This window comes from Microcaecilia unicolor, chromosome 7, assembly GCF_901765095.1.
Source record: "Microcaecilia unicolor chromosome 7, aMicUni1.1, whole genome shotgun sequence".
Taxonomy (NCBI): Eukaryota; Metazoa; Chordata; class Amphibia; order Gymnophiona; family Siphonopidae; genus Microcaecilia; species Microcaecilia unicolor.
The window spans coordinates 286,008,097-286,031,023 of record NC_044037.1 but is presented as its reverse complement, the minus strand read 5'-3'; the positions used below and the strand labels follow the sequence as shown (position 1 = coordinate 286,031,023).

The 22,927-nt window shown below is 44.7% G+C and overlaps 1 protein-coding gene across 1 annotated transcript in view; it reads right to left on the bottom strand.

Moving 5' to 3' along the window:
* Positions 1-15,304: 15,304 nt before the first annotated feature.
* The window catches only part of LOC115475139 (CLIP-associating protein 1-like), a 114,121-nt gene continuing 106,498 nt past the window's right edge, over positions 15,305-22,927 (bottom strand). The window contains exons 7-8 of the mRNA XM_030210879.1: positions 18,248-18,345; positions 15,305-15,386 (exon numbers count right to left, since the gene is read on the bottom strand). Of these exons, the coding sequence (XP_030066739.1) occupies positions 15,305-15,386; positions 18,248-18,345 (180 nt within the window). The remainder of the gene's footprint in view (positions 15,387-18,247; positions 18,346-22,927) is intronic.

Genomic DNA, 22,927 nt, shown 5'->3' with positions numbered 1-22,927 from the left:
CGAGGCCTCACCCTCGGTGTCAGACACAAGTTCACGGACCTGCGTCTGCAACCGTGCCCGGCTCGACTCCGTGGAGCCACGTCCACGATGGGTCGCGAGGTAGACTCCCTCTCCCGCATCGGCGAAGCTCCCTCCGCCGACGTAGTCGGGAGCCCTCCTGGGAGGTGGCCGCGTCGGTCACCGCGCACGTGGTACCCGTTCGGGGACCTCACCCAGGCGATGGGCCAGCCGTCGCCACGCTCGACGGTACCGGAGGCGCAAGCACGCCGGTACCGGAGGGTGGGCGCAACAGCTCTCCCAGAATCTCTGGGAGAACGGCCCGAGGCTCTCGTTCAGAGCGGCTGCAGAGAAAGGCATGGAGGTATGCAGGTCGACGTCAGAACCTGTTCCGGGCGTGGAGGCTGTTCCGGGCTGTCCGAGTGGAGCGCATCGACACCTCCCTGAACAGAGGGTGAGCGGCTCCTCTCGGTGCCGATGCTGCTGGGTGCCGACTCCCTCGGCGACCCAGAGCTCTCGGTGCCGACCGCGGGGAGGGGACCGGTGTCGATGATCTTCTTCGACTTCTTCCGAAGCATGTCACCGGAGCTCCCCGGCACCGACGAGGAGGAGTAGAGTCCAGCCGCGCTTCCTCGGGCCGAGGCCGAAGGAGTCGGTCTCGGGGGGGCTGTACCGCAGAGCCCTCAGGGTAGGAGGAGACCCACCCGAGGGCTCACCGCCACCAGCATGGGAATGGACAGCCCTCACCTGCACTCCACACATGCACCGCCGTCCGACGACATCAGGAGACGAGGTCCCGGTACCACCGACGTCGATGCAGCTATCCGATGTCTCGGCGCCGATGCAGAGGGCCGATGCCTCGATGCACTCGATGCACTGCAGCCAAGAAGTTGGACGCTGATGACGTCGATGCACACGATGACCCCGGTGCCGATGCCGACGAAGAGCCCGAGAACAAAACGTTCCACTGGGCCAATCTCGCTACTTGAGTCCGCCTTTGTAAGAACACAGACTACAGTTCTGGGGACGGTGCTCGGCCCCAGACACTGAAGACACAAGAGTGCCTATCAGTGAGCGAGATTACCCGGGCACACTGGGTGCACTTCTTGAAGCCGCTGGAAGGCTTCGATGTCATGGGCGGAAAAATCACGCCGGCGAAGTCAAAATCCGAAATGACGAATTTGGAGCACCAAAACTTTAAGGAGAAAAATCTCGACCGAGGCCGAAAAGAGGCCTACCCCGACAACGAAAGAAAACTTACCGGGGCAAAAACTGGAAATACGGGAAGAGGCAAACGAAACCCAGGAGGGTTTCCGGAGCACCTTCCGAACGAAAAGAACTTTTCCGAAGAAAAACACGTCGATTAAAGAACGGACGCGCGAGGTCGACTCTCCGGGGCTCACCACGGCAAAAAACACAGCCGTACGAGTGTGGACGAAAGAAGACTGGCTGGCTCGAGCCGGTTTCGGGCGGGAAGAGCCGCGCATGCGCGGTGCGCGTGAGAGCTAGCAAAGGTCTTTGCTAGGAAGATTCCGATTGGAGGGGCTGCCGAGGACGTCACCCATCAGTGAGAACAAGCAGCCTGCTTGTCCTCGGAGAAAGAATGTAGTCCAATGCGCCTAAAAATTTAAACTGCAGAAAATAGCCAAATAAAGAGCATCAACTTAAAAAAATCTTGCAGAGAGTAAAAAGTGGAGAAGTACATGGTAATGCTAAAAGCATTACACAAAGGTACATTTATTTATGTAAAGGCTAAGTACAGACTACATTTGGACAGTGGGTATACATGGCTAGATGTTAGGCTGGAGGATGGGCAATAGAAACTGCTTACATTTCTTCTTCTAAACCAATATTTTCTTCCTAACAGCGATGGCAAATACAGTGGAGCAGTAATGGTTGGTTGAATTGTGCTTAATCCAGATAAAAAGAAATGTACTAGAGAAAATTTAACTGCAATCATAATGCCTACAGCCTGCCTATAATTACATACATGGTACACGAGTCAAAAGCATCAATTTTTAACAACTATACAACAGGTTTGATGCAGTGAGCCCAGTACCCAAGGCTAGAGTCAGAATCTGGAGAAGGCAAGGGTTATGATGTTCAGACTTGCCTGAATGACCCTAGGGGTCCCCATCTGTGAGGATGGCAAAACTAATCTTCAGAGGTGACATCAAGGACAGCTGTACCAACTGCATGCAGCAAGGTTCACCACAATCTTTCTTCTGTTGCTTTATTCTGTTTTATGAACAGTACAAAAGAAATCTACCCCCAAATTTCTCACTTTTTATGTACATGATTAATGGATTTGGCATAGTTAACTACTGCTATGTAACATGGTATTTTATTTAACAGCAAAACCTTTTATTCAGAATCTGAAAACACTAAGCAAACAAAGAAACTCCCCAAAATAAGTCTTTGGGACGCACCCATTAAAAACCAGAGAACTAGAGACAATCTTATTCTTCACAGATTTAACATGTGTTCAACATTCATTACAGTCAGATTTGATTATCTGCAGTAGGATAAATCTGTGTCACTTAAGAAGAGTGGAAGCATGCGTGTGTCCAAGGAGTAAATGAAAGGGACTGTTCTGCCCACTCAGACCCTAAAAAGCCACATCAGAAACCATCAAAGATGAGCAGAGATTGCAGGGGAACAAAAGGCACGATTGTACAATAAGTGCTGAAAATCCTAACAGCTGCAAAATTAGGAGCAATGAACATATGCACACAGCTAAAATATTTCCAACGCCTGACAAAAGGCATAAATTACTTTTCTTATTTCAAGATGTTTAATAATTACATGTGAAAGGAAAAACACTGAAATCACTAGAAATGCCACACTCCGCTTCAGCAACCCTTTTCTGGGGCTGGAAATCCCTCTTGTTACCTAGCAACAAGCCATGTTTCAGAAATGGCCAAGCAGCTTCCTCTGATCCTTGGGGTTTCCAGATCAGAAGTGCTGGTTTCTAGTAAGGTTACAGCATCACAAAAGCCTTCATTCTCAACTACTACAGATTCAGTCACCATCACCCTCTTCTGCTCTGTAAACCAACTCCATTTAGCCCAGTTATTTAAATTCAGTCTCCCAGCAGGAGGGTCTTTGGAGTTTACACTTTCAGTTTATTAAAACTTTCTATACCGCCCATACTGACACGCAGAACTGAGCAGTGTACGATCTAAAATTTAGAAACAGAAAAGAACTACAAATTCATGAAAGGGCAAGATACAGTCACATAAGGAGACAGACTCAATCATCAACTAGAATTACATTCCAATGTTAAGAAAAAAAACGTAATTAGTAAAAAAAAAAAAAAAGTAAACATCTGACAGTGATATAACATCAGAGGGCGAGACTAAACTGATACAAAAAAAAATCAAATATTTTATTTATTTATTTTTGTTACATTTGTACCCCGCGCTTTCCCACTCATGGCAGGCTCAATGCGGCTTACATGGAGCAATGGAGGGTTAAGTGACTTGCCCAGAGTCACAAGGAGCTGCCTGTGCCTGAAGTGGGAATCAAACTCAGTTCCTCAGTTCCCCAGGACCAAAGTCCACCACCCTAACCACTAGGTCACTCGTCCACTGTTGCTACTATTTGAGATTCTACATGGAATGTTGCTATTCCACTAGCAACATTCCATGTAGAAGTCGGCCCTTGCAGATCACCAATGTGGCCGCGCAGGCTTCTGCTTCTGTGAGTCTGACGTCCTGCACATACGTGCAGGACGTCAGACTCACAGAAACAGAAGCCTGCGCAGCCTTCTACATGGAATGTTGCTAGTGGAATAGCAACATTCCATGTAGAATCTCCAATAGTATCTATTTTATTTTTGTTACATTTGTACCCCGCGCTTTCCCACTCATGGCAGGCTCAATGCGGCTTACATGGGGCAATGGAGGGTTAAGTGACTTGCCCAGAGTCACAAGGAGCTGCCTGTGCCGGGAATCGAACTCAAATGCTTGGCCATAAAGCCAAGGTTTTATAGCTATTTTAAACTCCTTCAAAGAGGCAATATTATGAATGTGTAGCGGTAATTTATTCCAGGTAGAAGAAGCTAAAAAGTAAAAGGACAATACAGTAGTTTCATGTCACGTTTGTTTAGAGTCTGAAAGAACTAACCAATAATCATTTATGGAAGAAAGAACACATGATAATGTATATGAAATTGTAGGAGCAGCAAGGTAACTGGTAAACCTAACTTGAGAGCCATAAAAGTACTCATTAGGATCTTGTAAATGATCCTTTGCTGAACAGGCAGCCAATGTCTAGGACTTATATCTTTTTACTGAGCTCTCCAGAGACACGTGAACTGTGCTGCAGCGCATCATGTCCAGCCACAGCCGGCCCAGGAAACAGCAACCAAGCCTGAGAAGTGAACCTGGATCCCTGCACACCATCAAACTGAAACCAAATCAAATTACTAGGCCTATTAATATGCTTTTTACATTTAAAGCCAATTAATTTAAGCAGTATTGCAGAAGTGACAATTAAAATCGGTACTCCCTTTTCCTCACTCCTAAGGAGACAGGAAAATGTACTGCTCTTGAAATATTCTATTTAGCTACTCAAAGCATGAATATAATGGGGTCCATTTTCAAAATCGATTTCTTGCAGAAAAACGTCTGAAGTGCATAATCAAAACACAGATAGTCTTCGAAAAGAAGATGTTCCCAGAGGGGGCATTTCGTGGGTGTGACATGGGCAGTGTTAAGTAATGAACATGTTTTGCCAATAACGGATAGAAAAAAACGACTTCCTCTGGGTAGAAAGAAAAACATCTGGAATTAGATCTGTTTTAAAAGCATCTAGGGTAAGGCTAAGCCTTTCTTTAGAGCCATGTGTGATTTTGCTGAGTTGTAGAGTGGAAAGATGAAGTGGTCCTTTGAGAGAAATAGTGGAGAGTTGCTGAGTGCTTTGTAACCTTTGTGTGTTTGCCCCAGCATGAACCTTTTCACTCTCACATTTCCTGCCTTGCCTTCTCAACTTCTTGCCCACACCTGCTAAACCCCCAGCCACACTCATCCCTTCCTCTGTATCTGGTCCCCTCAACAAATCCTCACTGTCTACAAATCCCACACTACTATTAACCTCCCTACCTGCTCTTCCTCTGTCTCTCATTGTTCCTCTGTTTGCCACTCCCAGTTTCTCACTGTGCTCTTTGCTGCGGTTGTGTGTGTGTTGACTGTTTGCTGGTGGCGAAAGTGAGATTTTGAGCAGCTGGTGTGTGTCTCATGACTGTGAGCTGGTGCGGGTCTGGGTCTCATGAAGTGCAGTAGGTGGAGGTGTGCACAGTGGTGTCTCTGGGGTCAGTGGGTTGCACCTGTGGTGATGGGATATCTGCACATCAATCATGGATGCGCAGAATGCTTTGGTGGCTCAAGCCTTGCTGGAGATGGATGAGAGTTTGGAGGGGAGGTCCCGGAGGATCAGAGTCAGAGACCAGTTACAGCCCCTTCTCCAGTCTAGGACACACAGGAATAATCCCATGCCAGTCCAACTGAAGGTCACTGCCTCCCTTGCCTTTCTAGCCACTGGTAATTTCCAGTCACTTCTAGCAGTCAATGAAGGCCTCACCCAGCTCGCTGTCTCCAAATGTCTTGCCCAGTTCCTTGATACCTTCCTCACCAACACCTCACATTATATTACCTTCCCCACTACTTCCCAGGCACTCCAGAAAAATGTGGATTAGTTCTACGGCACTCAGACCTCCCCCCACTGGGAATACAAGGACATCTATAGGAATAGAAAATCATATCAGTCAATGAACATGCAAGTCATGTGAGATTGTGGATATATGTGTCTGCTACCCAGGCAGCATTCATACCCCCCGATATTCATAGCTATTTAACCAGCCAGTAGGCTTAAGCGCCTAACTGCAGAAATTGCGTAACATAGCTGGTTAGGCACAGATATTCAGCGCCAAATTGGTCCAGCAACTACTGTCCCCGCTCCCTTCCCCTCCCCTATAATCCAACAATTCCTCTTCACTCTCCTTCACCCTCAAGGTTCAGCAATTCCCTCTCCCCTATCCTTTCCCGTCCACACCTATGGTCCAGCAACTCCCTGCCCCCTCTCCCTTCCCCTCTGTTCCTATGATCCATCAATTTCCTTTCCTCTCTCCTTCATCCCTAAGGTCCAGCAATTCTTTCTCCCCTCTCCCTTCCCCTCCTAAGGTCCAGCAACTCCTTCTCCCCTCCCCATTCCCCTCCACCCCAATGATCCATCAACTCCCTGTCCCTTCTCCCAACCCTTCTCCCTTATGATCCAGCATTTACTTGACCCCTCTCCCTTCACCTCCACCCATTTCCGCTCCTGCTGTGGATCCAGCACCTATCCCCTGTTCCCCACACCTGAGTCTTGCACCGCCTTGCCCCCCCCCCCCCAGTCCACAAAAACCTGGTTTCTTTACTGGTGCCAGCAGGGGCAACGGAAATAGGCTGTCTGGGCTGACCAGTCCTTCTTTCTGTAGCGATCCTCCCCTCTGATATAACTTCCTGATTATGTGCAGGTGGGACGCTAAAGAGGGAAGGACCGGGGTCGGCTCATACAGCTTGTTCCCATTACCACTGCCAGCACCAGCAAAGAAAAATCAGGTTTTTGTGGACTGGGGGAGGACACTGGACTCACAGGAAAGGAAGGGAAGGGATCAGTGATGGATCTGCCTCGGAAGAAGAAACAAAGGGGGAAAAAAAATCCACAAACCCCGTTCCCATGCAGGTCTCTAGTCGGCAGTGTGGGGCCCCTTGGAGAGCGAGGCCCTATGCGTCCGCATCGGTTGCTCCTGCCTAAGACCAGCCCTGAGCGAGCAATGTTCAAAGGAAATCACATGCAAATGAGATTCACATAAATTTAGCAAGCAGCTAGAGAAAGCACCTAGCACATGCGCAGAACAGTCTCTCAGCAAGAGTCCATGTTCTGCATATGCACAGGAATCCTGCTGCTGTACTTTCTCCTTTCCCCTGCAGTACTTGATGGCTCCACTGTCCCCTTGTTTCTTTTGCCCTGCAGTGCTCTGATTCTGGCTCCACCTTCCTCCTGCAGCTTACATGCCTTTCCTCAGGGTGCCCCAAAGATTTCCACTTGGGAATCTCCTCCTTGCTGAACCCCCCCCCCCCCCCCCCGGCTGACATCATAAGGGCTTTCCCCAGCTGAATGGTTGTCTGTTTCTCCATCCCCCCCCCCCTAAGTGAAATCATAGAGGCTTTCCCCAGCCGAATGGCTGTCTGCCCCTATGATATCAACTGGGAGGGTGCGGAGAAACAAGCAGACAGCCAATTGGCTGAGGGAAAGCCAGCATCAGAGCAATTTGCTATTGAAAAAAATCTCTTTGCTGAAAGCCCCCCATGTTTGTTTCTCCATCCCTCTGTTCTCCGCTCTCAGACAAGTTTTGCTACTGAAAAATGCAAGCAGAATGCTTCTCACAGAAGTTGCCCTCATACAATGACAGCTCCAGCCCAGACCTCATGCAAATTTTGCATGTTAAAAGGTAGGTGTTCCTTTCTGTGCATTGCTCAGAATGCCAGCTCACTGTAAAACATTTGCATAGGATTATCGATGTCTGCTACCTCAATGGGTAAGATGAAACCCTTTGTGCATTGCTCATTAAATAACATGCATGTTATACTGGACAGAACCAGTCAAAACTGGATGTTCCTAGCATGGTAAGATTTGTGTATCTGTCCCTCAGATAGATACCTGGCAAGATCCCAAAATAGTACATTTTATGCTGCTTATCCTACAAATAAGCAGTGGATTTCCCCCAAGTCCATCTTAATAATAGCTTATAGGCTTTTATTTTAGGAAGATAGCTTAATGGGGTTTTAAAAAAGTTTGGACAACTACTTTTACACATTCTCTGGCAACGAATTCAGAGTTTAATTACACGTTGAGTGAAGAAATATTTACTCCAATTTGTTTTAAAATTCCTACTTAACAGCTTCATTGCATGTCCCGTAGACCTAGTATTTTTTGGAAAGAGTAAAACAAGCAATTGATCGTCTACCCGTTCCACTCAACTCATTATTTTATATACTCTATCATATCCCCCCTCAGCCATCTTTTCTCCAAACGAAGAGCCCTAGCTGCTTTAGCCTTTTCTTATAGGGAAGTCATCACATCCCCTTGATTTAACTGGTAGAAGTTTGATTCAGAAGCTGTATCATCTGCCAAATTAACTCGCAGCTTGACCTGAATTCTGATAGGAACTGATTGCCATTTTTTTTATATATTTAGAGAGTCTACTTTTCTAAAATTAAACATTTTATGTTTTCAGATGTAGTCTGTAGCACACAAAAGAAAGTAATTTTTATTTCTGAGACCTAACCTATTACAAATGGAGGCCTCATTTATTCTTTATTTTCCATGTAAATGCATTGTAAAGTTTCAGAGTACATTATACACTTTTTTGATCGAGTACAGTGCACTCCATTTAAGTGCACGTCGGATAAGCGCATGCTCTGTTTAACCGAATGCCGTACTTTGCGCTGTTTAACTGCATGCTGTACTTCAGTCCCGTTTTGGCACCATCAATTTCTATGGGGACAAACTTCAGTTTAGCGCACCACTGATAAGTGCAAGATTCGCTTATATGCATGGTTCAAGACCGCTCCTCTGCAGGAAAGACTCCGCATAAGCGCGCACATGGCATATGGAAGCCAATTGGTGTGTGACAACCAAGATTTCAAATTTACTGCCTCTAACTGCCACAGGCAGAATAAGCGAAAGAATGCTGTTGGAGCGTGCACCGGGGTCATCGTCGTCATCGTGGCGGAACTGTAAGACTTTAACACTGGCTGAACGAATAGAAGTTCTTAAAAAATTAGAAAACAAAGTCAAGCATCTATTGCTAAAGAATATGGTGTCAATCCCAGTCAAATTTCACGTGTCTTGAAGCAGAAAGACCAGCTTCTGGAAGACTGGCAAAACAATACAAATCCACAACGGAAACAAAAACGGGCAGGAAAAGCTGAGGAGGAAGAAGATGCTCTTCTTCGGTGGTTTTCTCGAGTCAGGAGCAGACAGTTTCTTGTCAGTGGTCCACTGCTTATGGAGAAAGCTAACCAGCTAGCTGAAAGTCTTGGACTAACTGAATTCAAAGCCACTGTTGGATGGTTGGAAAGATGGAAGGAAAGAAACAGCATAAAATTCAAGAAACAGCATGGTGAGAAACAAGACACTGATGACTTTGGTGCTGAAAATTGGGTTGTTTCAGTTCTTCTACCATCTGAACGAGTTTGCACCTCGTGACATTTTCAATGCTGACAAAAATGGTCTCTACTGGCGAGTGATTCCCGATGGCACACTTGCATTCAAACATGCCAAAACTACTGGAGGTAAAACATCGAAAGACCAACTGACAATCCTCCTTTGCTGCAATATGGATGGGCGTGAGAAGTTGGAACCCCTCATCATTGGAAAGAACAAACAACCCCTGTTGCTTCAAAAAGTTAAGCGACTTCCTGTGTCATATGAGGCTAACGCAAATTCATGGATGACGGAGGAAATTTGGAAGCAGTGGCTAAAGAAGTTAGACACTAGAATGCGGGCACAAAAGCGTCAGATTTTGTTGCTTTGTGATGTTTGTGCTGCACACAGGGATGATGTCAGGCTGTCTAACGTCAACTGGTCTTCCTGCCACCAAACACTACCTCTCTGATCCAACCTATGGATCAGGGCAAAATAGCCCATTTCAAACATTATCGGGCTCTTGTGCTACGTCGTCTTTTGAGTGTTATGGATGACCAGATTTGCAAGGATAAACGTGCTGCTGAACTGGCTCGTAATCTATCACTGTTGGATTCCCTACATATGCAGAAAGAAGCCTGGAATCATGTTACACAGGCAACCATTGTGAACTGCTACAAGCGGGAAAGCTTTGTTAAGGATGTGGAGGGGGATGCAGCTGTTGCAAACGTGTCAGATGAAGAGGTTATTGACATACCAGCCGGTGTTACTGACGAGGAGTTCCATCGCTACGTAGCTGTTGATTATGATCTACACACAGCTGAAGACAGCACTAATGTCGAGATATGCGCCTACACGCCAGCAACAACAGTTGATGATGGAACAGATGAAGAAATGAGCACCGAGGCACATGCTGATGAAATTCAACAACCTCCTCCTGTCACTTTTGCAAGAGCGCTGGAGAGTCTCAACACCGTGCGTGCTATGACTGTTTTTACCATCTGGCAGATATAGTCTATGGAACTCACAGAACCAAGAGTGTACAGAGGACTATAACTGATTACTTCAAGTAAAGCCTAATGTCAGTTAACTGAGACTGTATACTGTACGTATAATAATAAACAGTACTGTACATACGTTCTCAGATGTCAAGCTTCTTTGGATCACATGGTTAAGTGCACGCTCTGGTTAACTGCATACATTTCTTTGGTCCCAGACCCTTGCACTTAAGTGGATTGCACTGTATATTACCCCCTCCCCCCCCCCTGTTTAAAAAGCCATACTAGCAGCTGCCACGCAACACTGCCAACACAGTCCATTCAAAGTGAATGGACTGTGTTGGCATTACTGCGCGTAAACAGGGGGGTATATACTTTTTGATCATCTTGGTTATCGGGGGGGGGGGGGGGATTGGGGTTTTCTTGGAGCAGTAAAATTAGTTACTGGTGAGCTTCCACCAAACATCATAAAGGAACCTAATATTGAGTCACTATAAAATTCAAATACCGATGCTGAAGTTGTTTGCCATTCAGTTGTTCTATGAATTCTTAAAAATGCCTTATGCATGGGCGTAGTTTGACTGTTTCATTTGGGGGGGGCAAAGGATGGGGCGGAGCATATTAGCATATTTATTTGCATATATATTTTTTTTTTCGAATGAATATGCTAATATGGAGGAAGGAAGGAAGGGAAAAAGAGCTGGCTTTTTTGGGGAATAACCATAATGAATATGTATGAGATATCAAGCCAGCTCTTTCACCCTTCCTTCCTTCCTCCTTACCCAGCACTCCCTCTTCCTCTCCAGTAGTATTTCCCCACCCCCTTTCCCATACCATGCCAGTGTTGACCTTAGAAATGCATAGGCTCTATATGTAGATCCTTCAAGAGGTAGTGTGTCATGATTTAGGCTCCACAGCCTTTCTGATGTTTTCGTGCCACCTCAGTAAGGACAACACACAATCTCTCCACTGCAAAATGCAATACACAAACTTGTGCAAAAACACACTCATATCCTTACTAAACCATAACAGCACTAATTCCAAGGACAGGACGAGCTGCAACCTTATGCGTGAAAAGGCAGAACTGTAATTACACCAGGCAGGCTCTAAAACACCAATACACTACCTCGTGAAAAAAACAAAGCAAAACAAAAAGGGCTGCAAATACTACATGCTAGCAGAATACTGCACCTATATCACACATGAAAAACACATGACACAAGGAACTAGAAATCAAAAAATATGAAGGCAAAATACTGGAAAGTTAACTCAAGAAGTCAGACTCAGCATGCAGCAATACCAGAAAAATTGAAACTTGCATGCAAAATATTACAGATGCACATTTCAAAAAGCTGACATATTCCAATTACCGTATTTTTCGGACTATAAGACGCACCGGACCATAAGACGCACCTAGGTTTTAGAGGAGGGAAATAGGAAAAAAAAAAATTTTCCTCTTTCCCTCCTCTAAAACCTAGGTGCTCCGGTGCGTCTTGTCCGGGTTTTGGACCTCCGTCCCGTACTTACAGGATTCCGTGTTCCCTGGTGGTCTAGTGACGTCGGGGCAGGAAAGAGCCCCTTCTTTCCTGCCCATCGCGCTGCTCTCCGTGCTTCTCAATGCTTTCCGACGTTCTCGGCGAGATTCAAAATGGCCGCTCGGCGGCCATTTTGCATCTCGCCGAGACCGTCGGAAAGCATTGAGAAGCACGGAGAGCAGCGCGATGGGCAGGAAAGAAGGGGCTCTTTCCTGCCCCGACGTCACTAGACCACCAGGGAACATGGAATCCTGTAAGTACGGGACGGAGGTCAAAAAACGCTACCTTCGGACTATAAGATGCACCCCCCATTTTCCTCCCAAATTTTGGGGGAAAAAAGTGCGTCTTATAGTCCGAAAAATACGGTAATAAATTCTGAATAAAATACTTTTTTCTACCTTTGTTGTCTGATCATTTAGTTTTTCTATTCGCTTTGGTCCCAAGTGTCTTCTGTTTTAAGCAGTGTCTTCTTTCCATTTGATATTTGTCTTTCCTTCCCTCCATCCTTGTCCAACATTTCTCATTTCTTCCCCGCCCTCCACTCCATCCATGTCCAGCATTTCTCCTCTCTTCCCTCCCCTCCAACCAAGTGCATCTCCTCCCTGACTTCTCTCCCCTCCCTCCATCCATCCGTCCAGCAACTCTCCATTCTCCCCTGCTGCCCTCTCCTCCATCCATCCATATCCAGCAAATGTCCTGTGTCCCCTGCCCCCTCCATTCATCCATCCATGTCCAGCAACTCTCTATTCTCCCCTGCCCTCTCCTCCATCCATCCATCTCCAGCAAATTTCCTCTCTCCCCTTTCCCCTCCATCCATGTCCAGCAATTCTCCTCCTTCCCCTGCCCTCCGCTCCATGTCCAGCAACTTTCCATTCTCCCCTGCCTTCTCCTCCATCCATCTCCAGCAAATTTCCTCTCTCCCCTGTCCCCTCCATCAATCCCTGTTGTCCAACAATTCTTCTCTCTCCCCTGCCCATCCTGTTTCTTTCCATCCCCTTTTCTTCCCCTCCCCAATCTATCCAGCGTCTCCCTCCCACTTCAAAGCATCTCCCAAGAACGACAACGTGGATGCAGCAGCAGCAGCAGCTCACACAGGTTTGCTTGCTGTGTTTGTGAACGGCGACAGTTGCGCAGGGGAGTGGAAATGGCTTCCTTACTTACAGACTGTTACAGTCTTCGTCGTTTGCCCCCCCAAGTCTACGCCCATGGCCTTATGGCTTATTTGAATTAGGGCTCTTTTCCTTATTAGTGAACTAATTAGGAAGATTTCCTGATGTGTTTTTATTTTTCTCTATGATGTATACTGGATTTATTACTATTGTTTATTTATTTTTTTATTAACATTATTTACTGCCTTTTTGAAGGAATTCACTCAAGGCAGCAGCAAGAATAAATAAAAACTAAGCAAAAAACAATTATAGCAGTAAAAATATTCAAACAGTACAAATCATGACTTACAATGTCAACACAATACATAATAAAACATTTTAATACACAGTATAGGGTGTAAGTAAAGATAGAACATACCCCCTGTTTACTAAGCGACCATGTACTAATGCCGACACAGCCCATTCAATTTTAATGGGCTGTGTCGGCATTGCCACGCGGGTTAGTAAACAGGGGGGATAGATAGATAAGATAGAGTAACAGGAGTAAGAAAATAAGGGGACTAATTTCAGAAAGTTGCACATGAGGTGAGAAAGGTGATTGAATAGGGTAGGAGTGGTGTTTAGGATTGCCTGCTCTATTTCCGAGTCATCAGATATTGTCTTTTATTTTACAATAAAATAAAATGAAATGAATTTAAAAACACAGGAAATATTGAATAAAACTGAAAACATCACATAACCCTTTTGCTTTGGCTTGTTACTTACTGTCCAGGCTTAACAAAAGAGATGGAACTGGCAACTTATCTCTGACCAGGGCCGCCAAGACACACAGTTCCCCACCACCACCTGGGCCACTGCCGCACTACCCCCCCCCCCCCCAAATCAAGCCACCGCCCCCTTAACTTCTAGTGTCTGCTTCTCCCTCGGTCTGTCATCTCCTGCTCCTGTCTGCCAGCATTCAGGTTATTGCATTAATGCAAATCATCTGGGTCCTGACACACAGGAGCAGGACAGAGACAGACCCGGAAGCAGGCAGGCAGGAAGAAGCTTCTGCTCCCTCGAAACCTTGCCTGTGCCACCCTGCCACACCCCCACCTTTGGAGGCCAAGTCCATGGAATCCTGCCCCCTCCCCACACCTTTTCTTGTGGCCCTGCCTCTGGCAGCTTTCTCTCAGCTACAGGTATTGGTTACATGTTCTATTATGATAGTAATTTTCCATCTTTTTGCTTCAATAGTAATGCATAAAGTGAAATTACAAATGCATGACAAATAAAACAAAACAAAAACAAACATTAAAATTACAAGAATTTATAGGAAAAAAAAAAAAAAGAACTAATCCACTTTCCAACCATCCTTTAATTTCCATACTCTGCCTCCTATTACATAAACAAGTTATATTTTTAAGGGCTTTAAAAAATTGTAAATAATTGATCATCTCTAACTCCTGAGGGAACCTTTCTACTGAACCAGAAAAGTTCCTCCCACACCCAACACTTTCAATATTATTCAGTGTGAATACAAGATTATCCAAGTTGCAATGAAATAGCACCAACTAAGAATCTATCACACGTTAATTACATTACCCTCCTAAAGGGCCAAAAATGGTGTACAAACACAATAAAATAACAAAAATACATAATAAATAATATAACATAATAAAATTATTAAGTATCAAATACAGGCTAATAATCCAAATGCACAATCATAGAGACTCTCAGCTAATCAAAAATAAGCCATCAAAAACTTTAGAAGCCCTATGTAATGTAGGCAGAAACAGTAACAGGCACAACAACGTTTTCAAGGAGGACAATTTTAGACAGGTCTTTCCACAAGGACAGTACAGCACAAAATAATTGAGAATGTTAAAAAATGGCAAATGGAGATACATAGGCAGCTCTAATATCTACTGCGATTTAGATTGCATAATAAAACAATTCATTAATTAGCGATTCATTAAAGCAGATCACGTCATAAGTGACGGTCACAAGCACTCAGACATCAGCATCTAGAAAATACAGGGGTCCTTTCACTAAGCTGTAGTAAAAAGGGCGCTAGCGTCAGGGTGTGTTTTGACACATGCTGAGGCCCCTTTTTACTGCAGCGGGTAAAAGGCTGTCTTTTTCTGACAAAACGAAATGGCCATGCAGTAAGTGAAACATTTACCGTGCGACCATTTCGAAGGGGGAGAGGGCCCTTACCATCACCCACTGAGGTGGTGGTAAGGGCTTCCGTGCTAACCCGGTGGTAACTGAGCAGCGCAGCTTACTGCCAGTTAAGTTTCGGTGCCACAAAAATAAGACCTTTTTGTAATGCCAGAAATGGCACACGCTAGGGGTGGGAACTACCGCTAGGATCCTGCGGAAATCCGGCGGTAGTTACAGATCGGGCACATGGTAAACTCGCAGTGGGCTTACCGCTGCTTAGTAAAAGGGCCCCACAGAGCACAAACTACCTCATAAAGACATATGAAGATTACTGCTGCTCACCAGCTGAAGATTGTATCATGGTTCCTGATTTCTGAACTTCATCGAACTTTGTAAAGATTACATTCAGCCTGTTGGAAAGTACAAAAAACAATGTACAGTGCTTAAGCAATTTATAATGAAATCTGCAAATTTTGATGTAGATTAATCAGATATAAACAAAACTGGCAGTACAGTAACCTTGTATATAACAAGACATGATTTAACTGTTTGCATAATCAAAAAGGTCATTCAATCACCAGGCAGTAAAGTGTGATCAGCTCATGTAACCCGTGGCACTATACACCCTGCATCTAGGGGGTCTTTTACGAAGTGGCTGTAAACCCAATGTGGGCTTACCGCTCGCTAATTCGGAACTACCGCAGCAGCACGGCGGTAGTTCCCACCCCCAGCGCACACCACTTCCGGCGCTACAAAAATATTTTCATTTTTCTAGCACCTTTGTTTACCCGGCGGTATCGGGCACTACCACACGCTGCCTGGTTACCGTTGGGTTAGAGTGGGAACCCTTGCCGCCACCTCAATGGGTGGCAGTAAGTGCTCCTCCCAAAATGACCGCGCGGCAAGTGATTCACTTGCCACATAAGGCCATTTCTTTTTAAAAAAAAAAGACAGACAACCTTTTACTCACTGTGGTAAAAGGGGGTCTCAGCGCTCATTGAAAACACAGGCTGACACTAGCGCAGGCCCCCTTTTATCACAGCTTGGTAAAATAACCCCCTAATGAACATAGGGGTCCTTTCACTAAGGAGCACTAACGGATTTAGCACACACTAACAAATTAGTGTGTGTTAGGTGCCATGCAGCCCACATGTATACAATGGGCTGCGTGGCAGTTAACACATGCTAAATCAATTACTGCACCTTAGTAAAACGAACCCATAGTTGAGTGGAGGAGTAGCCGCCTAACAGTTAGTGCAGTGACCTGAGAACCAGAGGTCCAGTTCCCACTGCAGCTCTTTGTGACTCTGGACAAGTGTCACCTGATCCTCCATTGCCCCAGGCACAGAATAAGGTGCCCGTATATAATATGTACTGTAAACCACTTTGTAACTACAGAAAGGCAGTATATCAAGTCCCATCCCCTTTCCATAGTAAGCTACTAACTCTGATTTTAATCCAATTCCCCTGAATTCTTCAAAGATAGAGGTGTTACAGATAGCATCACACTGAACAGTAGCCAATTAGTTCAAATTGTGTCTGATGTCACTTATGACTTCAAAGTTTCATTTAATTGCATCATTTACAGTCCACTTTTACAATCAAAAGATGTACAAAGCAGAGTACAAAACAGTACAAACATCAAACTGTAGCTACAAGTAAAACTAGCATAAAGGAGATTAAACAAAAAAAATACAGAGGGAAATAAATCAAATATGATCCTCAGGAGCTTAACCTAGAATGGGTGGCAGAGCTGGTGGTTGGGAGGCGGGGCTAGTGCTGGGCAGACTTATACGGTCTGTGCCAGAGCCGGTGGTGGGAGGCGGGGATAGTGCTGGGCAGACTTATACGGTCTGTGCCAGAGCTGGTGGTGGGAGGCGGGGATAGTGCTGGGCAGACTTATACGGTCTGTGCCAGAGCTGGTGATGGGAGGCGGGACTGGTGGTTGGGAGGCGGAGATAGGGCTGGCCAGACTTATACGGTCTGTGCCAGAGCTGGTGATGGGAGGCGGGACTGGTGGTTGGGAGGCGGAGATAGGGCTGGCCAGACTTATACGGTCTGTGCACTGAAGAGGACAGTACAAATAAAAAAGTAGCACATATGAATTTATCTTCTTGGGCAGACTGGAAGGACCGTGCAGGTCTTTTTTGCCGTCATCTACTATGTTACTATGATAATAAAAATGCGACTTTTTTTTTTAACTCAGGAGGAGTGGCCTAGTGGTTAGGGTGGTGGACTTTGGTCCTGGGGAACTGAGGAACTGAGTTTGATTCCCACTTCAGGCACAAGCAGCTCCTTGTGACTCTGGGCAAGTCACTTAACCCTCCATTGCCCCATGTAAGCCGCATTGAGCCTGCCATGAGTGGGAAAGCACAGGGTACAAATGTAACAAAAATAAAATTACTATTGGAGATTCTACATGGAATGTTGCTACTATTGGAGATTCTACATGGAATGTTGCTATTCCACTAGCAACATTCCATTCCATGTAGAAGGCTGCGCAGGCTTCCGTTTCTGTGAGTCTGACAGGACGTCAGACTCACAGAAGCAGAAGCCTGTGCGGCCACATTGGTGATCTGCAAGGGCCGACTTCTACATGGAATGTTGGAATAGCAACATTCCATGTAGAATCTCAAATAGTAGCAACAGTGGTGGAGTGGCCTAGTGGTTACGTAAGCCGCATTGAGCCTGCCATGAGTGGGAAAGCGCAGGGTACAAATGTAACAAAACAAAAAAAAAAATCAATTGTACTACAGTAAAAAAAAAAAGTCTAGGAATTAACACCAAAAGAAGAGTCAACACATGGGCAATTTGATATTTTGAAGCATCTAGCTTATATTTAAAGAAGTAAAATATGAAAAAACAACAACAATTGGATTGGAGATTGTACTTTACTACTTAGCATGGACATCTGTAGAACACTACTATAATAAGAGTCAGTTAACCACTTCTGACCCTCTCAAAACCTGCTGTATGATTAATGCCACCAAGTACTACTACTATTACTAATCATTTCTATAGCACTACTGGACATACACAGCACTGCACACTTGAACATGAAGAGACAGTCTCTGCTCGGCAGAGCTTACAATCTAATCAAGTAGGGAATGCTTTCATTGGAAAACCGGAGCTAAAACTGAATTGTGCATTCCAACTAGCAAACACTATCACCAAATTAATTTCCGCAAAACAAAATCATCAGTACTTGTGTTGAAACAGGCCCCATAAATAGCAAAGGCAGACCAGGAAAATGCACAGGCTTTTCACCTACCGTGACTGCGGCAATCCTTTCTTACTGAGATCCGCCCGTACTCGTTCACCAACATGTCTGTAGATGTCCACTAAACTGTTCATTGCTGCGTCTCGAACCTGGGTACAAAACAAACCAGTTATTTCAAAACAGCAGCACTTCCCAGGTTCTAGTAGAAGAAAGTACCCACTAGATACTGATCTTTAGTTTTAAAATGCTACACCCCCTTTCAATGTTTGGTGACATTCTTACAACCATGGGTTCTCCCGTATCATCACACATGAAACATAATAAGATTAACTTCCATAGGCTGTGTGATGTCATCTGAAACATTAAGGCCAACAGACCAGACGGATTCGAGTGTGAGGTATTTGTGACTTTCTTGCTAAGATGTCTACTCCCAGAGCAGTAGAATTAAAGGCCAATTACTCAGAAAACAGAGATTCACATGACCTATCCAGTCGCCCATTTATACCAACTACTAACTCTACATCCCTTCATCTCCCTCAGAGATCTTATGTACTTTGTCCCATGCATTCTTAAATTCAGGTACCACCCTCATCTCTACCACCTCCACTGGAAGGCTGCATCATGCATTCACAACTGCTTCCTTAAAGAAATATTTCCTAAGATTACTCCTGAGTCTCCCTTTCATCTTCATTCTATAACTCCTAATTCCAGAGTTTCCATTTCACTGAAATTAGCCCACCTTCTGTGCAATTATACCATGAAGGTATTTAAATATCCCTCCTCTCTCACTTTTTCCCCAAAAATGACTTTTAAGCCTGTGCTCATACAATTTATGACTACCACCACTGACTATTTTTGTATCTGTCCTCTGGACCAACTCCATCCTGTTTATATCTCTTTAAAGATGAAGCCTCTGGAATTGCACACAATAATCCAAGGGCCCTGTTTACTAAGGTGTACTAGCATTTTTAGCGCACACTAAAAATAAGAGAACGCAAGCGCTAGAGACACCTATATATTCCTATGGGTGTCTCTAGCGTTAGCGCACCTATAGTGCAGCTTACTAAAAAGGGCCCCAAATAAGGTCTCCTCGTACAGAGGCACTATCAGCTCCATTTTCCTGCTGGCCATTCCTCTCTCTATGCATCCAAGCATCCTTCTGAAATTTTTTTTTTTTTTTTTGTGGCCTTATTTTGCTGTTTGGTCAACTTAAACTCACTGGATACAATCACCACCGGGTCCAACTCTTTTTTTTTTTTTTTCATGCACAGAAGTATTTCACCCTTTAAAAACTTGCTTGGGTTTATCTTTTTGATTTTAATCATTTTGTTTCAGACTCATAAAATGCAAGCTTTGATGGGAAGCCAAATGATTAGGGGCAGAGCAGATGCAGAATAATCCTGGCCCCAAGTCATTGCAGACATTAATAATAAATCTGTTAACTACCAAAAGGTAACAAGAGAGAGAAACTGCAGATTGGTGGAAGCTATAGGCAAAATAATAGGTAGAACAAATGAAAACAGTTCTGTAAAATGATTTGAAATATAGTCAACGTAAATAAAAAGCATGTGGCTATATACAATTCCCCTTCTCTGTCTTCTGCTATCCTACATCTCTCCCCACCCCCTCCCCATATCTCTCTCTCTCCCCCTCCCTCTGCAGGTCCATCTTCTCTTTCCCTCTCTCTCTCTCCCCCCCTGTGGGTTCAACATCTTTCCCCACCTTTCTTCCCCATGCCCTCATTCCAGCTCTCTCTTCCCACCCCCACTCCCTGCAATCTCCCCCCCCCCCCCAGGTTCATTATCCATCTCTCTCCCTCCTCCATGGGTGCATTGGACCTCTCTCTCCCCAACCCCTATGGGTGCATTCTCTTCCCTCCCACCCACCCCACATACACAGCCCGGCATCTTTCTTCCTTCCCTCCACCCGCCCCCAGTCTGGCGTCTTCCTCTTCTCTCCCTCTCCCACGGCGCTGCAGTCTTCCAAGAATTCCAGCAGCTTCGTAGATCAAGGCAACCTTGTCACCTGCTTGCCCTGGAAGCTTTCCCTCTGCATCATCCCACCTATGCAGGAATAGGAAGTGGTACAGAAGAAAGACTTCCAGGCCTGCAGCCAATTAGACTGCCTTGATCTGCAAAGCTGCTGGAAGGTCAGAAGACTGCAGCACCGGGGGGAGCAGGAGATAAGGGGAATATGCCAGACTGTGGGCAGGTGGAGAGACGGTAGAGGGAGAGAGATATCGCGCCGTATACCTGTGCTTCCGACTGAGGGGGCCTAGGACCCCGAGACCCCCCTGTAGCTATGCCCCTGCTATGTATAATCTGCAAACTTGGGCAGGTGATGTCACTTTTTCATATTAACAATACCATTATAAAACTGTGGGAGGATGGATCTATTGCAAAAGGAGAAAATTCTCCTAGTAATTGTGCATGGAGGCTCATATGGAGTGGCCTAGTGGTTAGGGTGGTGGACTTTGGTCCTGGGGAACTGAGGAACTGAGTTCAATTCCCACCTCAGGCAGCTCCTTGTGACTCTGGACAAATCACTTAACCCTCCGTTGCCCCATGTAAGCCGCATTGAGCCTGCCATGAGTGGGAAAGCGTGGGGTACAAATGTAACAAAAAAAAAAATATATAGCCAGAATCCCAGCACTGTGGTTCCAACTGAGAGAAAAAAAGAAGGAACTAACCCCCCCCCCCCTACACACACACAATTTTATAAAGCAAAACAAAGTTAAAATAACATATAGCTATTTCTAATATTAGTACCTTTCTTTACAGTTTCTCTCTACAGATCTCTGTTTATGAAAACTGGTTTACCAATCAAAGCAAGCTAACCCGAAGTTTAATCATTGCATTTCTACAATTCACCAATAGGTGGCTCTGACATATTTAGCTATTTGAATCCTGGTATTTTAACACAAACTAGCTCAAACAGCAAAACAAAAAGTACCAGGAGCCTTCAAAAAAGGGGATAAGAATTTTAATCAAATGTATAGATGAAACAATCCTAGAATGGACCCGACACGGTCCGTGTTTCGGCGCACAGCACCTGCGTCAGGGGTCACGAAGTGTAGCAGAAAGCGTACGGCTGTGGGCTGGAAGCAATATGCTGCGCTACTGTGTTATCCCTCTGAGGATGCTGAAGGAAGCCACACTTTTCCCGACAAGTTTTGACATGTTTTTTCAAGGGATAACACGGTGGCACAGCATATTGCTTCCAGCCCACAGCCGTACACTTTCTGCTACACTTCGCGACTCCTGACGCAGGCACTGTGCGCCGAAACACGGACCGTGTCGGGTCCATTCTAGGATTGTTTCATCTATTCATTTGATTAAAATTCTTATCCCCTTTTTTGAAGGCTCCTGGTACTTTTTGTTTTGCTGTTTGGACTTTTTGTTTGTACTTTGCTCCCTCTCTTTGCTATATAACACAAACTAGCTCACCATATAAATAAAGAAGGGAACAATTATCAGCTAAAAATTAAAACTTCTAGCATTTCCATTAACTTGTTGACTTCAGTTTGTTAAGCTAAAAAAATAATTAAAAAGCAAAAAACAAAAAAGAAAACTGGACTCTGAGGCTGTCATGCCTTTCACAGGAACAACAGAATAAACTCAGACATTAATCATGTTAGATCTTTAAAAGGAACAGCAACCCAAGGGGGAAAATTATCAAAGTGGGCTACTATTTAGTCGGGTTATTTTAGCACAGGGTCTCATTGCATACAATGAAACCTGTGGTAAAATAATCTGACTTGACAGTAGCCCATGTTGATAACTTGCCCCCTAAGATTTCAGTTTTCTACAGGAACAAGTAGAGGAGTGTGGTAGCCGTGTTAGTCCACTCTTAAGGTTATCAATAGAAATCAAACAAAATAAAACATGGAAAAGAAAATAAGATGATACCTTTTTTATTGGACATAACTTAATACATTTCTTGATTTCTTCGAAAGCTAATCAAGAAATGTATTAAGTTATGTCCAATAAAAAAGGTATCATCTTATTTTCTTTTCCATGTTTTATTTTGTTTGATTTCTATTGATAACCTACAGGAACAATAAATCTAATACAACTTCAGTACTTTAAACAAAAAAATTAAAAAAAAAAATATAAACAAAACCTGTACAACTTAAATATTTTAAACAAAAATTTTTTTAAAATATATAAAGAAAACCTGGTAATGTGATAATTTAAAGCTGCTGGAAATTAAAAAAAAAAAAAAAAAAAAGCATACCTTTGGCAATTCAAAGACATTTTTGGAAGCTCTGGCTTTGAAACTGCTCCTACCAAATACATGAGCTTTACCTTGTTTTGGTAATAGTGTAGGAACGGATCTGGATCCTGCTGAAGAATGAGCTCCCCAATGTGACAGTGGCACTCTGCCCTATCCAGAATAACAACTTTTCCCTGAATCACCTGCCAGAGAGGAGGCAGGGCATACAGTGGTACCTGAGAAGTCAGCATCAGAAACAAGGTGGAAGACTGCAAGGAACTCAGTTTCACTACTCTAGGGAGTAGCCTAATAGTTACTGCATTGGACTTTGATCCTGGGGAACTGGGTTTGATTCCCACTGCAGCTCCTTGTGACTCTGGGCAAGTCACTTAACCCTCTATGCCCCAGGCACAAAATAAGTACCTATATATAATATGTATACCACTTTGACTGTAACCACAGAAAGGTGGTATATCAAGTCCTTTCCCCCTTTCCCTTTTCAGACTATTGCAAGCA